At 36.0% G+C, this 20,326-nt stretch overlaps 1 protein-coding gene across 3 annotated transcripts in view; it reads left to right on the top strand.

Annotated features, from left to right (window-relative positions):
* kcnh5a (potassium voltage-gated channel, subfamily H (eag-related), member 5a) overlaps positions 1-20,326 on the top strand; it is a 227,759-nt gene that overhangs the window by 40,501 nt on the left and 166,932 nt on the right. For all 3 annotated transcript variants that reach the window (XR_015517664.1, XM_087296997.1, NM_001276280.1), the window contains 1 exon segment: positions 4,286-4,414. Coding sequence is in view for 2 of the 3 variants with exons in the window: in XM_087296997.1 (XP_087153123.1) it covers positions 4,286-4,414 (129 nt within the window). In the remaining variant the exon portion in view is untranslated.

The following is a 20,326-nucleotide window of genomic DNA, read 5'->3' as shown; positions in this document are numbered from 1 at the left end:
GCTAGGATGCTGGGGTTAAATCCCTACTCTTTTTCGAAGGACATCCCACAGTTTGAGCGCCACTTGCTTGTCTCACATACACCACCTCTAGCTAGTTTTACCATGTGGTCTCCAGATACTGAGCGGACGTAGCCCTGCTCAGCTTCAGTGGGCGACCATGCGAAAGTTGCAGTGAGCTACCTGTCGGCAACTAGGTTAATTAGGGTAACTAAGCAGGTTAGTATAATAAGGCAATTTATTGTATGATGATGGTTTGTTCTGTAGAAAAATAATATAGCTTAAAGGGGCAAATAATTTTGTTCTTAAAATGGTGTTTAAAAAAAATTAAAAACTGCTTTTATTCTAGCTGAAATAAAACAAATAAGACTTTCTACAGAAGAAAAAATATTATCAGACATACTGTCAAAATTCCCTTGCTCTGTTACACATTATTTGGAAAAAAAAAAAAAATCTAAGGGGGGTAATAATTCTGACTTATTGAATTTTTTGATCGCACTTTACAAAAATGTTAGTTCTTCCTATTTCCTTTTTATTGTATTTTAACATGTACATACACATTTACATGTGCCAGATATAACATAAACCAGCAAGCAAACAAATGAACAAACAAAAGAAAAGGCTTCTCAGTATTGATGTCAAAATGACATTAAATTAATATCTACACTAGTGTCAAAAAACAATAAAAAGATCAATAATCAATCCTTTAATCGATATTGGTAGGTTTTATGATGCCAATGTTAGATGTCAATTTGCTGTCATTTTGCCATGAAAGTAGTTTACATGCATTCTAGGGATACAAATAAATCCAGTGTAAATTTGTAATCTGTAATCAAACGTTTCTTATATTATAAAACTTTTTTGTTTTCATTGTGTTGGTCAACTGGACATCAAGGCTTTGGCATCAAATCAAATAGCATTTTTTACGTGCCGTAGCTTTTTTTAAATGAGGTTTATGATGTTTTATTTTAGATCAGGGTGCCTGCTGGGATGTTTAAGCAGATCACAGGTCTCAATTATACTGTAAATTTGCTGGCTAATTTTAAACATTGATCTGCATTATCCTTTGCCTGCTCACATTTTCAGTATTTTTCCTATTCATTTTTTTCCCATAGTGATTGCAAAAAGTCTTAATTAAACCAAACAAACCAGCAACAAGGATAATCACAACATTAAAAAGTTTGATTTGATGCAAATAAGTACATGGAAATCAGACCAAAAAAAAAACAAAAAAAAACCACGCAGCCAAAAGTACTGTAAAAGTGATTGAAGAGCAGCTGCCTGCTTCAGCCATTGCAGATTCTCCAGAGCAGCTGCACAAGCTCAGATGACAACTCAGTTATTTCACTATTGTCCAGACCTAATGACGACGCTGATGGCAAGTGTTTCATGTTTGTTCTGACACTTTAAATTCTTCATTACTAGGGCCAGACGGAATCTTTTGACAGTTTTTGCTATTTCTATGCAGAATTTTGTAACAAATCTGCAAATTTATGCTGAATAATTTTGGGAGGATCGTAACTAAAAACTTTAAATATGAAAAGTATGAAAAAATTATACTTTTTACATTTTTATTTAATGTTTACAATGCAAATCCTATTAGATCCAATTAATTGCTAAACAAAGCAAGTCTCTTATATGATATCTCTATATTACTTTACAAATTGTATTGTAAATAAACCATAGGAATTTTTTTTTTAAATTAGTGAAAAATAACACTGAAAATAATAAAAATACAGAATATATATGAATTCACACACATTTACACAAGTAAATAGACTTAATGATGGGCCAAAAATCTGCAGAAATCTGCATATTTCTGTGCGTGCAGATTCCATGTGGGCCTACTCATAACTCAATGCTTTATGACAAAACACTCTTAACTCATTAATAATATTAATACTTTCTTGGGTCAAGTTTATAAAATAAAAGTGATAATTTTATTTGGCTAATTTTATTCTGCTTAAAAAATCGTTTAAATATGGGTACACTTTGAGTCTATTCTTTGGAGGCAGCATTCCAAAGGTGTCAAGGCAAGTCCGAATCCAAATTCTGCTTTACTTCCATTCTTTGGAGGTTCAGATGTGCATCTCATAATGCCATGCATACCATTTCTGAGAGTTAAAGGTGCTGTATGTTTTTGACTCTTCTAAGGCATAAAAATACTATAATATGTTTGCAGATATTTAAGAAACATGCTAAGTGAACATTCTTGTTTATATGAAAAACAATGCTGAAGTCAGATATTCTGCTTTGGAAATGTATTTTCCATACTGGAACACTGTCTTTGTTTTAGTTCCTTTAATCCACCCAATGACAGTTTAGCCAATTATATTTCAGCACCCTGGGCAGTGTTGCCAAATTGGGCGGTTTTGAATTTGATTGTGCGGGTAAAAAATGGCATTGCCGGGTTGACAAATTTAGGCAGTTTTGAAATGTAAATTTGATATGTTAACCCTGAATAAAGCACATGAGGTGTACCTATGTGAACAGCACCGTAAGTTTAAACTGTTGTTTAGCTGCAAGAAATAGAAGCTGTTTCTAATATATCAATTTAGGGTGTTGGTTACAACAAAAACTCCTTTTAATATGAAAATATTCTTTCTATTACATCATTGCTTTTATTTAGAACATGGTTTAAATCAGCCTTTGGGGTCGACCGTCAGACTTACTCCTGTTGCTCAATCTGGCCACCTGCACTTGCGTTATTTTGTTCCAGGAATGCAATCCTAATTCAACCACTGGGTGTCAAACTTACATACCGCATCTTTAATTAAAAAAATTAAACATGGTATCTTGAAGAACAGCTTGAGTATGTTTAAATGTATTTTGGGCCACACAAAGGCGCAATTGGTAGCACAATCGCCTTAAAGCAAGAAGATCGCTGGTTCGAGCCCCGGCTGGGCCAGTTGGCATTTCTATATGGAGGTTGCATGTTCTCTCCGTGTTCCTCCGGGTGCTCCAGTTTCCCCCACAAGTCCAAAAACATGCGCTATAGATGAATTTGGTAAGCTAAATTGTCCGTAATGTATGTGTGTGAATGAGTGTAATTGAATGTTTTCCAGTGATAGGTTGCAGCTGGAAGGGCATCCAGGATAAGTTGGTGGTTCATTCCACTGTGGCAACCGCAGGTTAATGAAGGGACTAAGCCGAAAAGAAAATGAATGAATGAATGAATAAATGTACATGTTTGGTCAACGTATTACACTGGCATTTCTAGATAAAAGTTAGTGTTGTAGTAAGCAAATGATTCCTTAGTTATCAGTAAAGCTCTCTGTTAATAGTCATACATGATTAAAACATTATGCTGTCTCAGTCATCTGTCTGAAATTATTTTAGAAGGTGCATTCATGCCCCAACGCTGCCTCCAGAGTCACTGATTAAATGGATAGACATGGTCAGCAAACATACTCAATAGTTTAACTAATGTTCATTTGCTAAAAAGTCCAAATCTCACCGGCCATGTGAGATTATTTTCATGTTGTTTTCACTAAATTCTACCCATACTGCTCAAATGTTTGCTATTTTTGTCACCAGTGTGCGGTTCTGTTTCTGTAACTCATCTGCATCAAAGTTCGAAGTGTTGTGAGTTCAGAGACTCAGCAGGCCGTGGTTGTAGCAAGAGCTTATTTGAGTTACTTTTCCCTTTCTGTCAGCTCTGAGCAGTCTGGCCGTTCTCCAAGGCATTTTCGCCCACAATACTGATGCTCACAGGATGTTTTGTCTTTCTAGCCTGTTTATTTGGGAACTGCTATGTAATTTGATAATTTTCACGGTATCAAGGTATCTTGTAGTTTCAAGGTATCTTGCATTTCAGGGCACAATTGCATTGTCTCTTCTCTTGAACTTTATGAATGTAGCGTCTATATATATATATATATATATAAATCTCCCCATGTTGCCTCTATAAGATAACATTGTCCTGTTAAGCTCAAATGTAATGACCCATTGGGTACATGGGTTACACTGTACATTTCTCATAGCTGTTAACCAAGGACCTTGGTCTCAATGATTTTCCTGTCCTCTTTATTTCCCAATTCCTACCTTTCTCCTGCAATCTTTATTCACCACCATCTTCTCATCATTACTCATTCCTCTGCTTGCCTTCCTTTAACCTCTCTGTCACTTTCACTTTGCCTCACTTTTCTCATCATTTCCATCCATGTCTTTTATCTGCCTGGTCATGACTTCTTTTAAACCCTCAATTTTGCTTCTTTTCACGTACCACTTTTCATACTTTCCTTTCATCCCGCCCATCCCTTTCTCTGCCTCCATGCGGTGCTGTCAGGAACACCTGTATGGCTCCATATGCAGGTGGCCCCCATCAGGAACGAGAATGATAAGGTGGTCCTGTTCCTCTGCACTTTCAAGGATATCACTGTCTTCAAGCAGCCCATAGAAGATGAGACCACCAGAGGTAAGAAATCTAATCTCGAGTACTGTTATTTCTGGCTTGTGGTAGTTTCATTAGCACCGAAAAACAGATTCATTTTGAAGGAACCACATATGTATTGAATATATGTCAAATGTTTACATGTGAAATGTCATCTGGAGGAACAATCAAGTTTTGTCAGATCTCGTCAGATATTAGATTCTTTTTTAAATGTCATGGATAATCCTGAGACGTTCACTTTTGTGGGTGTCGTGGTGTTGACACTATGGGATTGTTAATATCCACCTCACCATGTTGACCAAAGGCCTTCTCCAATAAGCTGTGCTAATAAGATTATGAAGAAAAAATAAAGATCTGGGTATAAATAACAAGTCCCAGAGGGGTACATCCTGCATCTTTGTACAGTGGCCAATCTCCTTTGAGGCCAGTGACCACTGGTGCGATAGCAAACTCTGAAGCTAGCATAATTTAAGTAAGGCACACTAAATAAAGGGTGGCGGCAAAATGGGTTGTGCTATCGCCTCACAGCAAGAAGGTCGCTGGTTCAAGCCTCGGCTGGGTCAGTTGACATTTCTGTGTGGAGTTTGCATGTTCTCCTCGTGTTCGCGTGGGTTTTTTCCAGGTGCTCCAGTTTCCCTCACAAGTCCAAAGACTTGTGGTACAGGTAAATTGGCTAAGCTAAATCGTCTAAAGCTAAATTGTGTGTGGGTGTTTCCAAGTGATTCAGTGCAGCTGGAAGGTCATCCGCTGCGTAAAACATATGCTAGATAAGTTGGCGGTTCATTCCACTGTGGGGACCCCAGATTAATAAAGGCACTAGGCTGAAAAGAAAATGAATGAATGAAAGGGACTCCAGCCTACGAATCCTAGATTTTTGATATGGACAGATACCCTCCTAAAAGGCCAAGAGCAGAGGTATCAAGGGGAAATCACAAACATTATGTCAAACTACTCTAACCGGCCACGAATTTAAACAAACAAATTAAGTTGAACATTAACATTATAATTAGTGGTGGGCTGTTATCGGTGTTAATATGCTGCGTTAACGCGAGACTATTGAGTTGGGAGCTGGGTCTATTCTACGCAAGTTATGGTGACTATGGAGCGCGGATGTATACCTGACTGGTGAGCCGTCTGACAAAAAAGTGCCCTTCTAAATCAAATCAGCAGGATGTCTGACTTTAACTGCAGTTTGGCAGTTTCACTTTAACTCATGAACATTTTATTCTTGCCGCCATGACAAACTGGGGTATTAGACGCAAATAAGGAGTAAGGACTGGTGGGAGTGTTCTGAAATTTAATAACGCTCACCAAATGGAAAGAAAAAAACTTCTGCGTTTTGTAATGTGTGTGTGTGCGGTCCTTTACTGACAGCCACGTGTGTGGATCTTATCGGAAAATATTGCGAAAAGTCCTACATGACGTTAATAGTTTGTTCGCGGTGTTTACTTATATGCATACTCCACATGTCTTAATTTAAATTCTGTTTATCAAACTCAAAATCGCTGTTTTGAGCTTATGTAGGCCTACAGTTCAAATCTCATGTTTAACTGAATAAACAGTGAGTAAACACAAGTACATCTTATTGAACATAATTTATTTACATCACCAATGATCATAACAGAACAGTTTCTCAAGCAGTTTGTGAAGCATTTTGGACACAGGCTTGAGAAACCCGTTCTCAAAGACTTATTATTTGGGTAGCACACATATTCTGAATGCAGAATTCAAATGAGTCATTTTAATCTAGATAAACTCCGAGATTAATCTAGATAAATCTAGATTAAAAATTAATCTATGCCCACCTAGAATTATAACATTATTACATTTCATTTGTTTGTATAAATTCAACCCATATAAATTGTTTGCAATTCAATCATTTTTTTAGTGTACTGTATGTCTTTTGACTGTAAGGGAAACTGGAACACTCAGAGGAAACGCACACAAACACGAAGAGCGTGCAAACTCCACATAGAAAGACTTTCTTGCTCAGATGGGACTGGAACCTGGGACCTATTTGCTGTGAGGTGTTATCAACTGAACCTCCGTGCCACCTCACCAAAACAAATGATTTCGATCCCACTTTATATTAAGTGGCCTTAACTAATTTGTACTTACATAGGAGTTAATAGTTTGTTACAATGTACTTATTGTGTAAATACATGTATTTACTGTGTACTTATGCTTGATTAAATACATGTATGTAATTAACTTTTGTAATTACATTTGTAAATACACTATTGACGATCCCTTACACCTTAACCTACCCTTAAACCTACCCATACCACCAAACCTGTCCATAACCCAAAGTCTATTCTCACTCAAAAGCACCACAAGTGTTCTCAAATACATTATAAACACAGTAAGTACATTGTATTTATTTTTTGATGTAAGTACATAGTAGTTAGGGCCACTTAATATAAAGTGGGACCATGCTTTCATTTAAATGATTTAAAATAACATAATTAAAATTATTTCAAGTGTATTGATCTTATTTTTGATAAAATTTAAATTTGTTTTACTGGTAACAAAAGACAAAAAAAATATTAAGGTCAGTCGGAAGTGTTTTTGTGGGGGATGTCTGTGTGGTGCACCCTGCTTGGCACAATAGAGCATGGTAGTATAATGAGAGCGACAAGCTGTCACTTTATGTTGCAGGGTTCTGCTTATGGGCAGCTCTACAGTCAGCCATGGATTGTTTTTTGTACATGTGTGTATTTATGATTGATGCCATTGTCAGATACCACTTTTTCATCCATTTACGCAATCTTTCTGCTTTCTCCATCTCGATTGCTCATAAACCAAGGGCTATTTTCCTTGTCAGCTTGTGGCACTGCTAAACTGAAGTACTTGTCCTATGACAGTGATCCTAGCCCACACAGGAGCTCTCCAAAGACACACACGCACACACACACAAGCACACACACACACATATATATATATATTTGGAATTTCCCCTCAGAGACTTGATGGCAGCTGCTGTCACTTTGTGGCAAGGCACCTGTGCCCAGCTGAGACTCTTGTCAGTGGGTGTGTACAGAAAGAATGGAAGTAGCATTAGAGATCAGTGAGCATGGGAAATTCCACTGAATCAGATGGATAGACCATCCAATGTATTGGCCGCACTGATATGAAAACACTGTGTTTGTTGTTAGACGTGGAAGCATAAAATAAATGTTTCAAAAGGGCTTTGAAGAACCATTTTGAGTAACCATTAAGTAAACATACAGTTGAGCAAATAGTGTTCATCAGTATATTGTAGAGGTGTAATGGATCACAAAATTCAAAGTTCAGATTACATAATGGTTTTTTAATCATGGCTTGGACCTTTTTTTGGAATCATCCAAAAAGGGGAGGGGACTAATGGAATTTGCTTTCCATTTATTACAGAAACAGTACTGCAAGACACTTTTTGTTTTAACAAACAGAATCTGTAATTTTATTAAAAATAATATGAAGAAATAATGAGCTGAATAAAAATAAACTGTAAAATATTTAGTACTGTAAAAAATTTGCTGTTACACTGTAAAGAAACCCGTAATTTTACGGTTTATTTCCAGCAGCTGGGGTGCCAAAAATAAACTGTAAAATAACTACTGTTAAATTACAGAAATTTACCATAAATACCGAACATTAAATTACAGAAAGTTCCTGTAATTCAACCTTTGTCATTTTGCGGTAAATTTTTATAATTTAACAGCCGTTATTTTACGCTTTTTTCCGACACCCCAGCTGCCAAAAAAAAAACAAAAACAAAAACAAAAACAAAAAAAACGTTAAATTACTGATTTTCTTTACAGTGTGCTATTACTGTAACTCATGACGCTAAATTTAGACATGTAACATTATTGTACAACCCATTTATTTATTTAGTTATTCACTTTTAAAACTTTGTTTTATTACTAGATGTGTCATTTTGTAATTATTCAGTGGCATATTTTTGATGGCTGGTTGGCACCACCTATTGGTTAAATAATGTAATTGCTACCTACAACTTTCAAATTTGAGCAAATGACACAAATAAAATAAAATTAAATAAAATTAAAATTAAAATAATTTAATCTTGACCATAAACATCAGTGGTTATCTAATCTATAAACTGTTATCCCAGTACTTCTGTGTCGTTTTTTGACTGTTGTAACTTCATAGCTAACTCATAGTAAAAACTGAATCTCTTTCTTAATTTTTGCATTTTCAAACACAGATTTTAATGCAGCGATTCGAAGGATTAATAAACATATACAAATCAGCATCATTTTTATGTTGAATCGGTGTTAAAATCCCAATATTTTAATGATTAATCGCGCAGCTTACACTTAATGCATTAATGCAGGCTAAACAAGTAGTGACAGAAAACACCTTTAATAACCTAAGAAACCCACCACATCCTAAATAACCTACCACAACTTCTTCCGTTATCATTATATTTTACAGACAAGCCTAAATGCTTTCTTACATGTGATTTTAATGATGTGAGAGGTGATCTTTCTGCGATCGTTACAAATTTAGGAGTAATCTACAAAAAAAAAAGTAATAATTCGCTGGTGACATGTGTTTTGAATTGTGGGGTGTGATCTGTATGAATACTCCTTGTATATTGTATTCATGCATTTGGTCTAAAAGTGACAGTAGCCTAATTAACCTACTCCTGTAATTAATGTTAATCAGGCAACAACTACAAAAATTCTTTAATCTTAATTCTTTAAAAATTGATTTAATCAATTAAATCTTTCTGTACTGTATGTTGAAAACTTAATCATATAAACAGGCTGCTAGTCTCCTTTAGGAACATTAGTACATTGAACCCTATTATATTTTAGGCAACAACATCTACTGTACCACCAATTAAAAACTTCAGATGACAAAAATATGACTGAAACTGATAAAAATTATTTGATTTAGGCTCATTCCTAGTCTTTTAAATAAATGATCATTTAGTTTCAGTCATATTTTATTCATCTGAATGGTTTTGGTTTATGGTACAGTGAATTAAGTATATCGGCTCTATCACTCTTGAAGTGAATGGAAGAGTGTTAAGACTGCAGCTGTGTCCCAACTCACATACTTTTAGTACACCCTAAAAGTATGTACTTTTTGGTGAAGGAAAAACATATACTATTGATGTGTGTAACAGATAAGTAGGCAAGTTTTGGGACATACTCCTTCCTCATTAACAGATTGTTGTGTTGCTTGGTTATTAGCCCTGTCAATCATCCACACATCATCCACCTTTCTTACATATTAATTACCTACCTTATTGAAGAAGCAGCAGCAGGTTAATCTCCCATTTACAAGTCTTTCATGCAGAGAAATCTCCCTAGGTCTTTGGATAACTATGCATTCAGACAGTAATGTTCAAACACGTCTTTATATAAGTTCAGTGTTGTTGTTGCAGATCAAATATAACACGGAAAACTGGATTTAAATATGTTCCAGTGGGCTAAATATTAATTAACAGTCATACAAACATCTTTACCAAAACTTCGCTATTTGATGGTTGGTCTCGCGCATCCATCATATTTGTAGTTTGTTTACGTTTTTCACCCGCGTTTGTAGTTCTAATCAAATTTGCGTCCAATGCGCAATGCACTGTGGACAATATAAACAAATAGCGTATGGACGGTTTTGCACTTAAAATTTTTTACCGGAAATAGTAAACCATCCGTGAACCTTTGGCATACTCTTTTCAAAATACTACGATTTGGTGCACACTAATTCTATTTTCAAGTACTGTTTAGGATTAGAATAGTTTTCAAATTGGGATGCAGCTGATTGTTTTAATGCACTTTCTGTCCAAAACACAAAGCCATTAAGAGAATAAGGATAACCCTTTTTAGAACATACGCTGGGTGTGCAGAGCGTTTTTCCCATTCTCAAAATAACAGATTTGGACACACTTTAGTGCAACTGCACCATGCCCTTTAGAGTACGCAATTACATAATTAAAATGGAGCCCTATGAATGAATCTACATCAAAACTAGCTCCCAAAATGAGTGCAATACCAGATATAGATTATATGTGCTTTTCTTGGAATTGACTGTGGTGCTTATAGAGCAGGGGTGGCCAACCCTCTTCCTTCCTGCAGATTTCAGTTGCAAGCCATATCAAACACACCTGCCTGTAATTATCACGTGGTGTTCAGGTCCCAATTAATTGGTCCAGGTGTGTTTGATATGGGTAGCAACTGAAATCTGCAGGAAGGTGGCTCTCCAGGAACAGGGTTGGCCACCCTTGTTATAGAGTCTCATGAGCATAGTCATGAACACACCATTAGCCAAGGTCAGGATTTTTGCTAATTACATTTTGTTTGTCACCAAACTGTGTATACTGGTTTAAATAGGACATGTCTTGGACCAATTTGTGAGATTTTTGCTTCATCTGCTAAAAGTCTACCTGATTTGGGAATTGCTGCCACATGCTACAGTAAATGCTATGAAAATGTCAATGTTTTCAGTATGACTGTGGGCTCAGTCGGTAATTGCATCTACTCCATGTTATTCAGTCAAATACACTACTTGCTCACATTTGTGTCCATAAGGCTTTTTGTTAATGATTATGAAATGTATGTGTTACTGGTGACAACACTCACATTTCTTAGGGCCTCAGTTGTGGCTGTGTTGTTGAGAATGCGAGCTATACAAAAACTTTAGTTAAGCATCTATCAGCATTCAAATCACCTACAATGATTACTTTGTGTATAAAGGACTATTTGCCCTTATCAAAATGTTAATCTATGCTGCTCCTGACCCTTGATGCATTAATACATATTAACAGCACAATCAGATTATGCATAGCCTAGCACTTGCGCTTGTTGTTAGGTAAATATGAGATCTGTTGTTCTAAAGGAGCATTTGTTAAACGTCACAGGCCAGGTGTGTATTCAGTATTGCTTCATGAATGGATTGTGCTTTTAGCCATAATAGCGCAGTATCAGGTATGGCAAGCCTGAATCAAGGGCTTTAAACTTCAGTATCAGAAGTACTGGCAATAAATTAGAAGGTGACTGCAATTGTGAGAATAAAAGAAGTGTGTTTAAATCATGATGCCATGATTGATTGACCTGACTGGAATGAGGGAGATGAGCAATATGGCTTCTGCAGCTTTATTTAAGAGGTTGTAAATGGGTGGTATACTCTAGATTTGAAACGTATGTGTATGGTTCTATACTAATAATGCTAAACGATGAATATATAATATAATATAATATAATATGATATAATATAATATAATATAATATAATACAATACAATACAATACAATACAATACAATACAATATAATATAATATAATATAATATAATATAATATAATATAACATAATATAATATAGGCTGTGCACAGTGGGTAGCACGATCGCCTCAGAGCAAGAAGGTTGCTTGTTCGAATCTCGCCTGGGTCAGTCGGCGTTTCTATGTGGAGTGTGCTCGTTCTCCCCGTGTTCGCGTGGGTTTCCCCCCGGGTTCTCTGTTTTCCCCCACTAGCCAAAGACATGTGCTATAGTTTAATTGGGTAAGATAAAACTGTCCGTAGTGTATGTGTGTGAATGAGTGTATATGCATGTTTCCTAGTGATGGGTTGCAGATGGAAGGGCATCCGCTGAGTTAAGCAAATGCAGGATAAGTTAACGGTTCATTCTGCTGTGGCGACCTCAGCTTAATAAAGGGACTAAGCCCTGAATATTAAATCAATGAATAATATAATATAATATAATATAATATAATATAATATAATATAATATAATATAATATAATATAATATAATATAACATGATAAAACATAAATGATATAATATAATAATCAGGGTTTAATATGCACCGAATCCGGATCCCCCAATTTTATCGATCCCCCTCCTCACACGCCCTGCGTGACTCTTCAGTGACTTCCCAACCCTCTTCACTTTCGTCTGCGACACCACTCCGTTACATCTCCCTCCTCTGGTAACATGCTGGATCCAAACCCTGATCTGTTCCGGGACTTCAAAATTTACCAAATATGCATAAAGTCATGCAAGGGTCCACATGCAGTTTATTAACAAGAACAGTCAGACAAGCAACAATCCAAACAGGAGCATACAGAAAATCCAAAATTTTAGTCAAAAACAGGTGAATGATAAGTACAGGCAGCAAAAAAACTAAATTAACTGTAAAACAAGGCAAAGGTCAAAAACACAGGAAGACAAGGATAACGCTTACATGATGCTCTAAACAGAAACGAGACTCAGCAACGATGTGTGTGTGCTGTGTTTATCTGATCAAGGGGACTCTGAGGCAGGTGTGTCAGTGAAGTGCATGATGGGATTGTAGTGAACAATGCAACACAACACAACACAACGCAACGCAACACAACACAACACAACACAACACAACACAACACAACACAACACAACACAACACAACACAATATAATAAAGGCGTCACAGTGGTGCAGTGGGTAAAATGATCGCCTCACAGTACAAAGGTCACTGGTTTGAGCGCCGGCTGGGTCAGTTGACATTTCTGTGTGGAGTGTGCTTGTTCTCCCCATGTTCGTGTGGGTTTCCTCTGGGTGCTCCGGTTTCTCCCACAGTCCAAAGCCATGTGGTACAGGTTAATTGAATAACCTACATTGTCCAAAGTGTATGTGTGTGAATACGATAGTGTATGGGTGTTTTCCAGTGTTGGGTTGCAGCTGGAACGGCGTCCGCTGCGTAAAACAAATACTGGATAAGTTGCCAGTTCATACCACTGTGGCTACCTCTGATTAATAAGGGGACTAAGCCAAAAAAAAACGAATAATATAATATAATATAATATAATATAATATAATATAATATAATATAATATAATATAATATAATATAGGGGCGACACAGTGGCGCAGTAGGTAGTGCTGTCGCCTCACTGCAAGAAGGTCGCTTTTTCGAGCCTCGGCTGGGTCAGTTGGCGTTTTCTGTGAGTTTATAATATAATATAATATAATATAATATAATATAATATAATATAATATAATATAATATAATATAATATAATATAATATAATATAATATAATATAATATAATATAATATAATATAATATAATATAAATTTATGCATTAAGTAAAATTGACTACTGTATGCTGTAAAAAATCTGTTATTTTACGTTTAGCGAACTAATTTAATTACATCCTAATAGCAATCATTAAATTACAAAAATGTATCATAAAATAACAGATGCTAAATTACGAAAAATTTCCTTAAATTAAAACTTCCTGTAGATTTCTGTCATTTAACATCTGTTATTTTTACGGTAAATTTCTTTAATTTAACAGCCATTATTTGACTTCCCCCCCCACACCCCAGCTGGCAGAAAAAAATGAAAATAACAGATTTTTGTTGACAGTGTAGGAAAAGTTTTGTTGCAGTATGCATTCATTTGTCGATCATGTTAAAAATAAAGTTCTTCATTGTTAATAATGTTAGCTTTGGGCCACTGATTTTTTTAAGATGATTTAAATTTTAATTTTATGTTTGTCAGTAATACATTCTTTACTAAGGTAGGAAAAAAAGTAATCTGAAAATGGGTTTTAAATGAATTCCGAACGGTTAAACAAATGAACGGGTATTATTTATGTATTAATCAACAATATGCACTAAAAAAATTCCTTTAGGATACTGTTAATTTAATCCACACTTTAGCTTCTATTATTGATTTCAGTATAAAGAATTACATGCCCAATTAGTGAAGCTCTTAGTTTTGTGTGCATCACAGGAAGTATTTTGTAATTAGTTGTATAATAGAGATCTTCCCCAGAGCTTCTCTCCATGTGACTGTTTCTGCACCCCTGGAGAGAGATAGTGCTAAAAGCAGGAGTACAGTATGTGTGCTTCTCCATGTATGCTTCCATGTATGCTGGACTCAGAATCCCTCTGGAATAGTGTTCCTGTCGGCAAGGCTCTGCTTCGCACTAGTGGTCCAATGAAATATGCAAAGCATCCGCATAAGCAATAATAAAGCACCATTAGGCGTCAGTGCTCCATTGCACGCAGGTTACTTTGTGTTAACTGTGTATTTGTCCCCAGTGTTTAAGCTGAGACACCATACAGGCAAACAATGCTTTTTAAGCACCTGTCAGTTTTGAGATCTGGGGTAGAACTGTAATCGGGTCATAAAAGTTAGGTCGACAGGGCCCGAGCCCGACAGAATTCGGCTCAAGCCCGACAAGCACATTTTAATTGACAGCCTTTTAAAATCCCAAACCCATTTACAGTCCGACATCATTCAAATGTGCACATGTACTCTTTTGCCTTCTTTCAAGAATGATTCCTCTTTACGTGTTTAAACATAATTTAATCATAACAAACGCATAGCCCACTTAGAAGTTGGAACAAAGAAATAAAATAAATCTTCTGTAGCATCGTAACATCTTAGCACTTTAAATGAGCCTAGATACATTCAATTACCCTTTAAATTGGCCAACACACCAATAAAAATAAGTCTTTCATAACAAATTAAATTTAAATAAGTTCTAAATTATGACAGATATTTGGCAATAGCGGAATTTAGATAATTAAGAAGAAGGCTCTGCAGTGGCGTAGCGCAAAATACAGGGATCGCTGACGGGCCCCCTGATGAAGTGGGGGGGGGGGGGGGGGGGGTACGTCATACGTCAATTTGCATATCACTGAGGTCATCACGTTCTACCGTTTCTGTTTGTTTAACAGCCTATGGTTAATAAAGGGGTATTTATAATTGCACTACACTTTATATAAGCATGTTTATTTAATTAAATTTATTGCTTTTTGAATACAGTATGTCATTATAGATGTATAGTGAATGTGCAGTAATCTCTCATATGTAATAAACTCAGACAAGTTCAGTCACTAAAATATCTGTGATTGTTAACAAAAAAAAGAATAAACGGTCCAATTAAATTGTTAAAATAAAGGAGAAGCAGATCGGTTTGACTGTACAAGGGAAATACCTACACACTGCCTGTGCTAAATCATTTGTCGTCGGTATGCAGAGGGGTGATCTGCTCTCGGGCTGCAGGTGGGAGAGGCTGCTGTACGAGGACTGACTGGGCCGCCTGTCAGTGCTGTGAGGCGGGGGAGGGGCCGGCGGCATCACACGCAGCTCGTTGAGAAGAGTAGGGACGGTACAATATGGACAAATGACAGTCTAAAAAAATCCCCAATAACACACAAAAAAGTCGCTAGATTTGTCGCTGAGGGGGTCTGAAAAGTCCCTAAATCTAGTGACAAAGTCGCTAAGTTGGCAACATTGGCGGCAAGCAATCAGAATGAAGTAGTCCACCGCTTGAGAGGTGTTCAGAGAACACAAGACCTGTGAACTTTGGTTCCGACCACAGTTGTTCCCAAGAGTTTGATTATTGCAGTTGCCGGATTTTCAATTATTGAAAATCACGACGACGCAGGGCCCCCTAATCACGCGGGGCCCCCCCGCAGTGCGTGCCCTGCGGGCCCGTCCACTACGCCACTGAAGCTCTGTGGGATTTGTTTAGCCACTTCTCTTCACAATTTGACCTTAAGGTGACGGTGAAGCTGAATATTAAAGGAATACCGCCAACATTGGCCTACTGTATATACACTGACTATATTATGCATTTATGATTTAATTAATGTTTATTTAGAATTTAAAATCTTTTACTTACCATGATTAGGCTTTGTAAACGTGTTTTTGTGGAGGAACATTATTGAATCCACTGTAGATGGCTTTAGTGTAGACCTGCGCTCACTGGTGGTGCGTCCAGCAGCACTGAACACCCTTTCACTACTGCTGCTATTGGCCGGGATGCACTACTGATCTGGCTAATTTTGCAAGTTTTGGGTAGGATTGTTTGTTCATCTTCCACCAGCCAAGATTGTGTTTTTAATTTTCCATGACGGCGGTTTCAATGTAGTGAGTGACCTCATCATTTTTCCTGTCAGCTTGCTGTACATTTTCCCGCTCCGCAAAATTCACTCTTTTTGACTTCTCTGTCATCATTTGTTTCACCTTTGCATGTGTTTTGATGTTGTAACAAACGATTTGATTACTTTCTTGCACTAATTGAAATGCATCACATGACTGTTCATTTACCACGCAAGCCAGCCCAACACTGTCTAAAATGATAGAAATTAACCTCGAACCTACCCAAACCCATTGGGGCCCGTCGGGTTCGGACAAAGATCTTCAGTTCTACTCTGGGACCTTTTGACTATTTATAAAGTGATTTTAAATCACTTAACTTTGTAAAGAGAATAATTTTTTTTTTTTTTTTAAAAAAGGGGACCTATTATGCAAAAATCACTTTTATAAGGAGTTTAAGCACAAATATCTTTTTATAATCACAATTTTCTGATTGGCATTCTCTTTTTGTACAGTACATGTCATCAGAGGGGGAAAGCCCTGTCCATTAGTGATGATCTCTCCCTCATTAGCATAAACAGCCCTGAGTGAGAAGCAGTCATCTGCTATTAGAGTTTTAGTGCAGTACCTGCTAAAGATGTTGTGTTTTAGATGCACAAATGACCACAAATCTACCTTCTTCTGAGCCACTTCATTTGACATTTTCAGTTTCTCACAGAGATAACATTAGTCCTGTTTTGAATCTGCCATTATGCTGACACACAAAGCGACAGTCACCAAAATGGCACAATTTGAATGAAAGCTTAAAAGGGGCAGTTTCGAAGAGCTATAAAAGCATATTTGTGGGGTATTTTGAGCTCAAACTTCACATACACACTGAAGTTTGTTTTTAATAGATGTATAATAAACATCTAAACATAGACAGCTTGGCTAAAACAAGGCTAAACTTGGGCTGTCAGTGAAAATCCATTAGACGTCTAAGAATGGCCCAAAGCTAGACTAGTCGTCAAATAGACAGATTAGACAGACTTTATATGTGTAGTCATTCATTTCTGTCTATTTGGCGACTAATCTAGTTTTGGCTTATTCTCAGGTGTTCATTAGATTTTCACTGACAACCCAAATTTAGCCTTTTTTTGTTGTTTTAGTCAAGACGACTAAATTTAGACATGTATTACATCTTTAAAAAACCTAAAATGCTTGCTGGGTAGGAACAATCGAGACTTATTTTACATATTGTAAAAAGGGGCATAGTAGGTCCCCTTTACATGTTTATGCTGTCACTTTTTTATCAATTGTGAGCACTGAGCCATAAATCTCAACTTCAGCAGCACTTGCATATACTTAACTTACATAATAATAATAATAGTAATATATACAATATAATATTACAGTTTTATTTATATTTTGGTGGTTATTACAGAGGGATGTGTCCATACATAATTTGGCTAATCGTTTGTAACATTCTATTTTGCAAATAACTGCATGTGTCTCTTTTGTTTATGCAAACTCTTACACATTTTTGGTGGTTTGCTGTATATTTTTATTTATGGAGTGATAAAAAGAAAGCCCCTCTGTAAAAACAATTGACTCTAATATATGTGTAAAAAAATAAATAAATAAAATAAACAAATAAAGAAATAAACATACAAACAAGAATTTTCATCAATGTTCACTTTTATTTGTTAATTATTGCAATTTGCTGAATTTTTAATGAAAAAAATTGATTACCATATTAAAACTTTTAGGAAACTTATGATGATAACTATTATGTTATTTCTTTATCATTTCCACCTGTGTATTTCCATCATAAAAGCTGAAGGCTGTGGTTTAATTTTTACTCTGAATAGAACAGCATTTTAAAATCAAAATATATATATATATATATATATATATATATATATATATATATATATATATATATATATATATATATATATATATATATATATATAATAAAGTACAATACTGTCCCTCGAAATTAAAGGGATACTGTAGTTCAACCAAAAATGAAAATTCATGAATGACTTTCTTCTCTCAAACACACACACACACACACACACACACACACACACACACACACACACACACACACACACACACACACACACACACACACACACACACACACACACACACACACACAGCACTGTCAATTTTCAATATAGTTCAACCTTTGCCACTGTGTGGATTAATACTGAATGTGGGTCGTTGTTATTACTTGAGGTTATGTTTAAGAGTAGTGAATTTGCTGCTGTTTAACTACATTAATTTATCGCATTCCTGCATTGGGCTCTCACATACTCTCTGCGTCATAACCATGCTGGGTGTTTCTCTCTGGCTGTTTCACAATATGCGGTCAGTGATCTTGCGTCCTCGTGTAACATCATCATCATCAGCTGACAAAGTTTAGTTCCAATACTCAAGACCGCAAGAACGGAGGATGCGTGAAACTTCCCAGATGTGTTCTTGATATCGAGGAAGCACTGATGCAGACTTGAGCACCGAACTTGCTCTAGAAACCCCAGAAGTCATTGCAACAAAGGTGGGAAGTGCTGCGTTTTATTTAGATTTATTATGAAAGTTTAGAGATGTAACATATTTACCTCAGGAGGTTCCCTAAATGAAATGGTGAATATAAAACATTTCCATTGAGCACCAGGAAAATTAAACTCAAATAGGTTTAGAATAAGTAAGGGGTGAGTAAATAATTTTAATTTCCCTTTTAATGACCCCTGTTCAACCACCTTTCAAGCACAGGTGCGAGTGTGTCCTCTGACTTGATCTTATAGACGGAGTTTCATCCAGAGGGGCACAAACTTCAAATCATAGCAAACAGAGAAGGAAAACAAGAAGTGAATATGGGCTCCATGGCAACAGCGAAACCCTCTGAGATTCTGCTAGATCTTTCTGTAAGCACCTGGAGAGGATTTTCAGTTTATCAGACGTATATTTTAGGATACTCTATTTGACACCATACAGCACAAACTGGTAGCCAGTAGAAGTTCAAGAGAACAAAGTCAGCAGGCCTGGAGAAAGAATGTTTAATGCATACGGCTAGTCATGTTCTGGATTTAGAACTGATTATATGAAGAAGAATAACAGCAACTGTTATTGCTGCTGGAAAGCAAGAATTCAACAATGTGTTTTTAAAAACGGGATCAAATAACATAAAAAACTTTACTGCATTTATTGTATTGTATAGACCACAGAATAGCTGCCCAATATTATATAAAAAAACCTAGCCCTTCATTTTTAATTTTATATATATATATATATATATATATATATATATATATATATATATATATATATATATATATATATATATATATATATATATAAATTAAAAAAAATATATGTATAAATTAAAAAAAATATATATAAATAAATATATATAAAATATATATAAAAATACCATAATATGTCTAGATATTAAAGAAACATGCTAAGTGAACATTCGTGTTTATCTGAAAAACAATGCTGAAGTCAGTTATTCTGCTTTGAAAATGTTTGTTACGTGCCGGAGCATCTGTCTGTGTTTTGGTCCCTCTAACCCGCTCAATGCCAGTTTAGCCAATTATATTTTAGCACCTCGAGTTGCCTTGATGGAAAACTGTGTATTTGATTATGAAGTCACGAAGGCTCTCAAAGCATGCGACCAAAAATGAAACATCAAGTGGACAGAAGCAGACTCCAAAATTAGATTCAGATTTAGAGTTCTACATGAGGTGGTTATTAATTAGCAAAAAATATACAAATTTTACAAGCGTGAACATTAGGTGAGCAGGTTATATTGTAACCCCGTGTCCTAACAACATGCTACGAGAGGAGATTTGCAGTGATAAGCAATTTGACTGTTTGCACCAGACCCAACATGACAGAATTTAAATACAGCCATTCAGAAGCACAGAATAGTGCACTTACTGCACTCCAACGAAATGGTAAGATTTATAATCTAATTAATACATATTAAACGCCTTTAACATTATTATGTACATGCTGAATCACTGATATGTGTTGGCTTGCACAGAGTAACAGTTCTAAAGTATATTTCAAACAGATTATTTTATCTTCAAGATCTAAGGTGAACTATCTGCTGCTGCTTTC

This window comes from Danio rerio, chromosome 20 (assembly GCF_052040795.2).
Source record: "Danio rerio strain M-AB ecotype USA chromosome 20, GRCz13ab, whole genome shotgun sequence".
Taxonomy (NCBI): Eukaryota; Metazoa; Chordata; class Actinopteri; order Cypriniformes; family Danionidae; genus Danio; species Danio rerio.
Note: the sequence above shows the minus strand (reverse complement) of the source record. Positions and strands in the feature narration are given on the sequence as shown.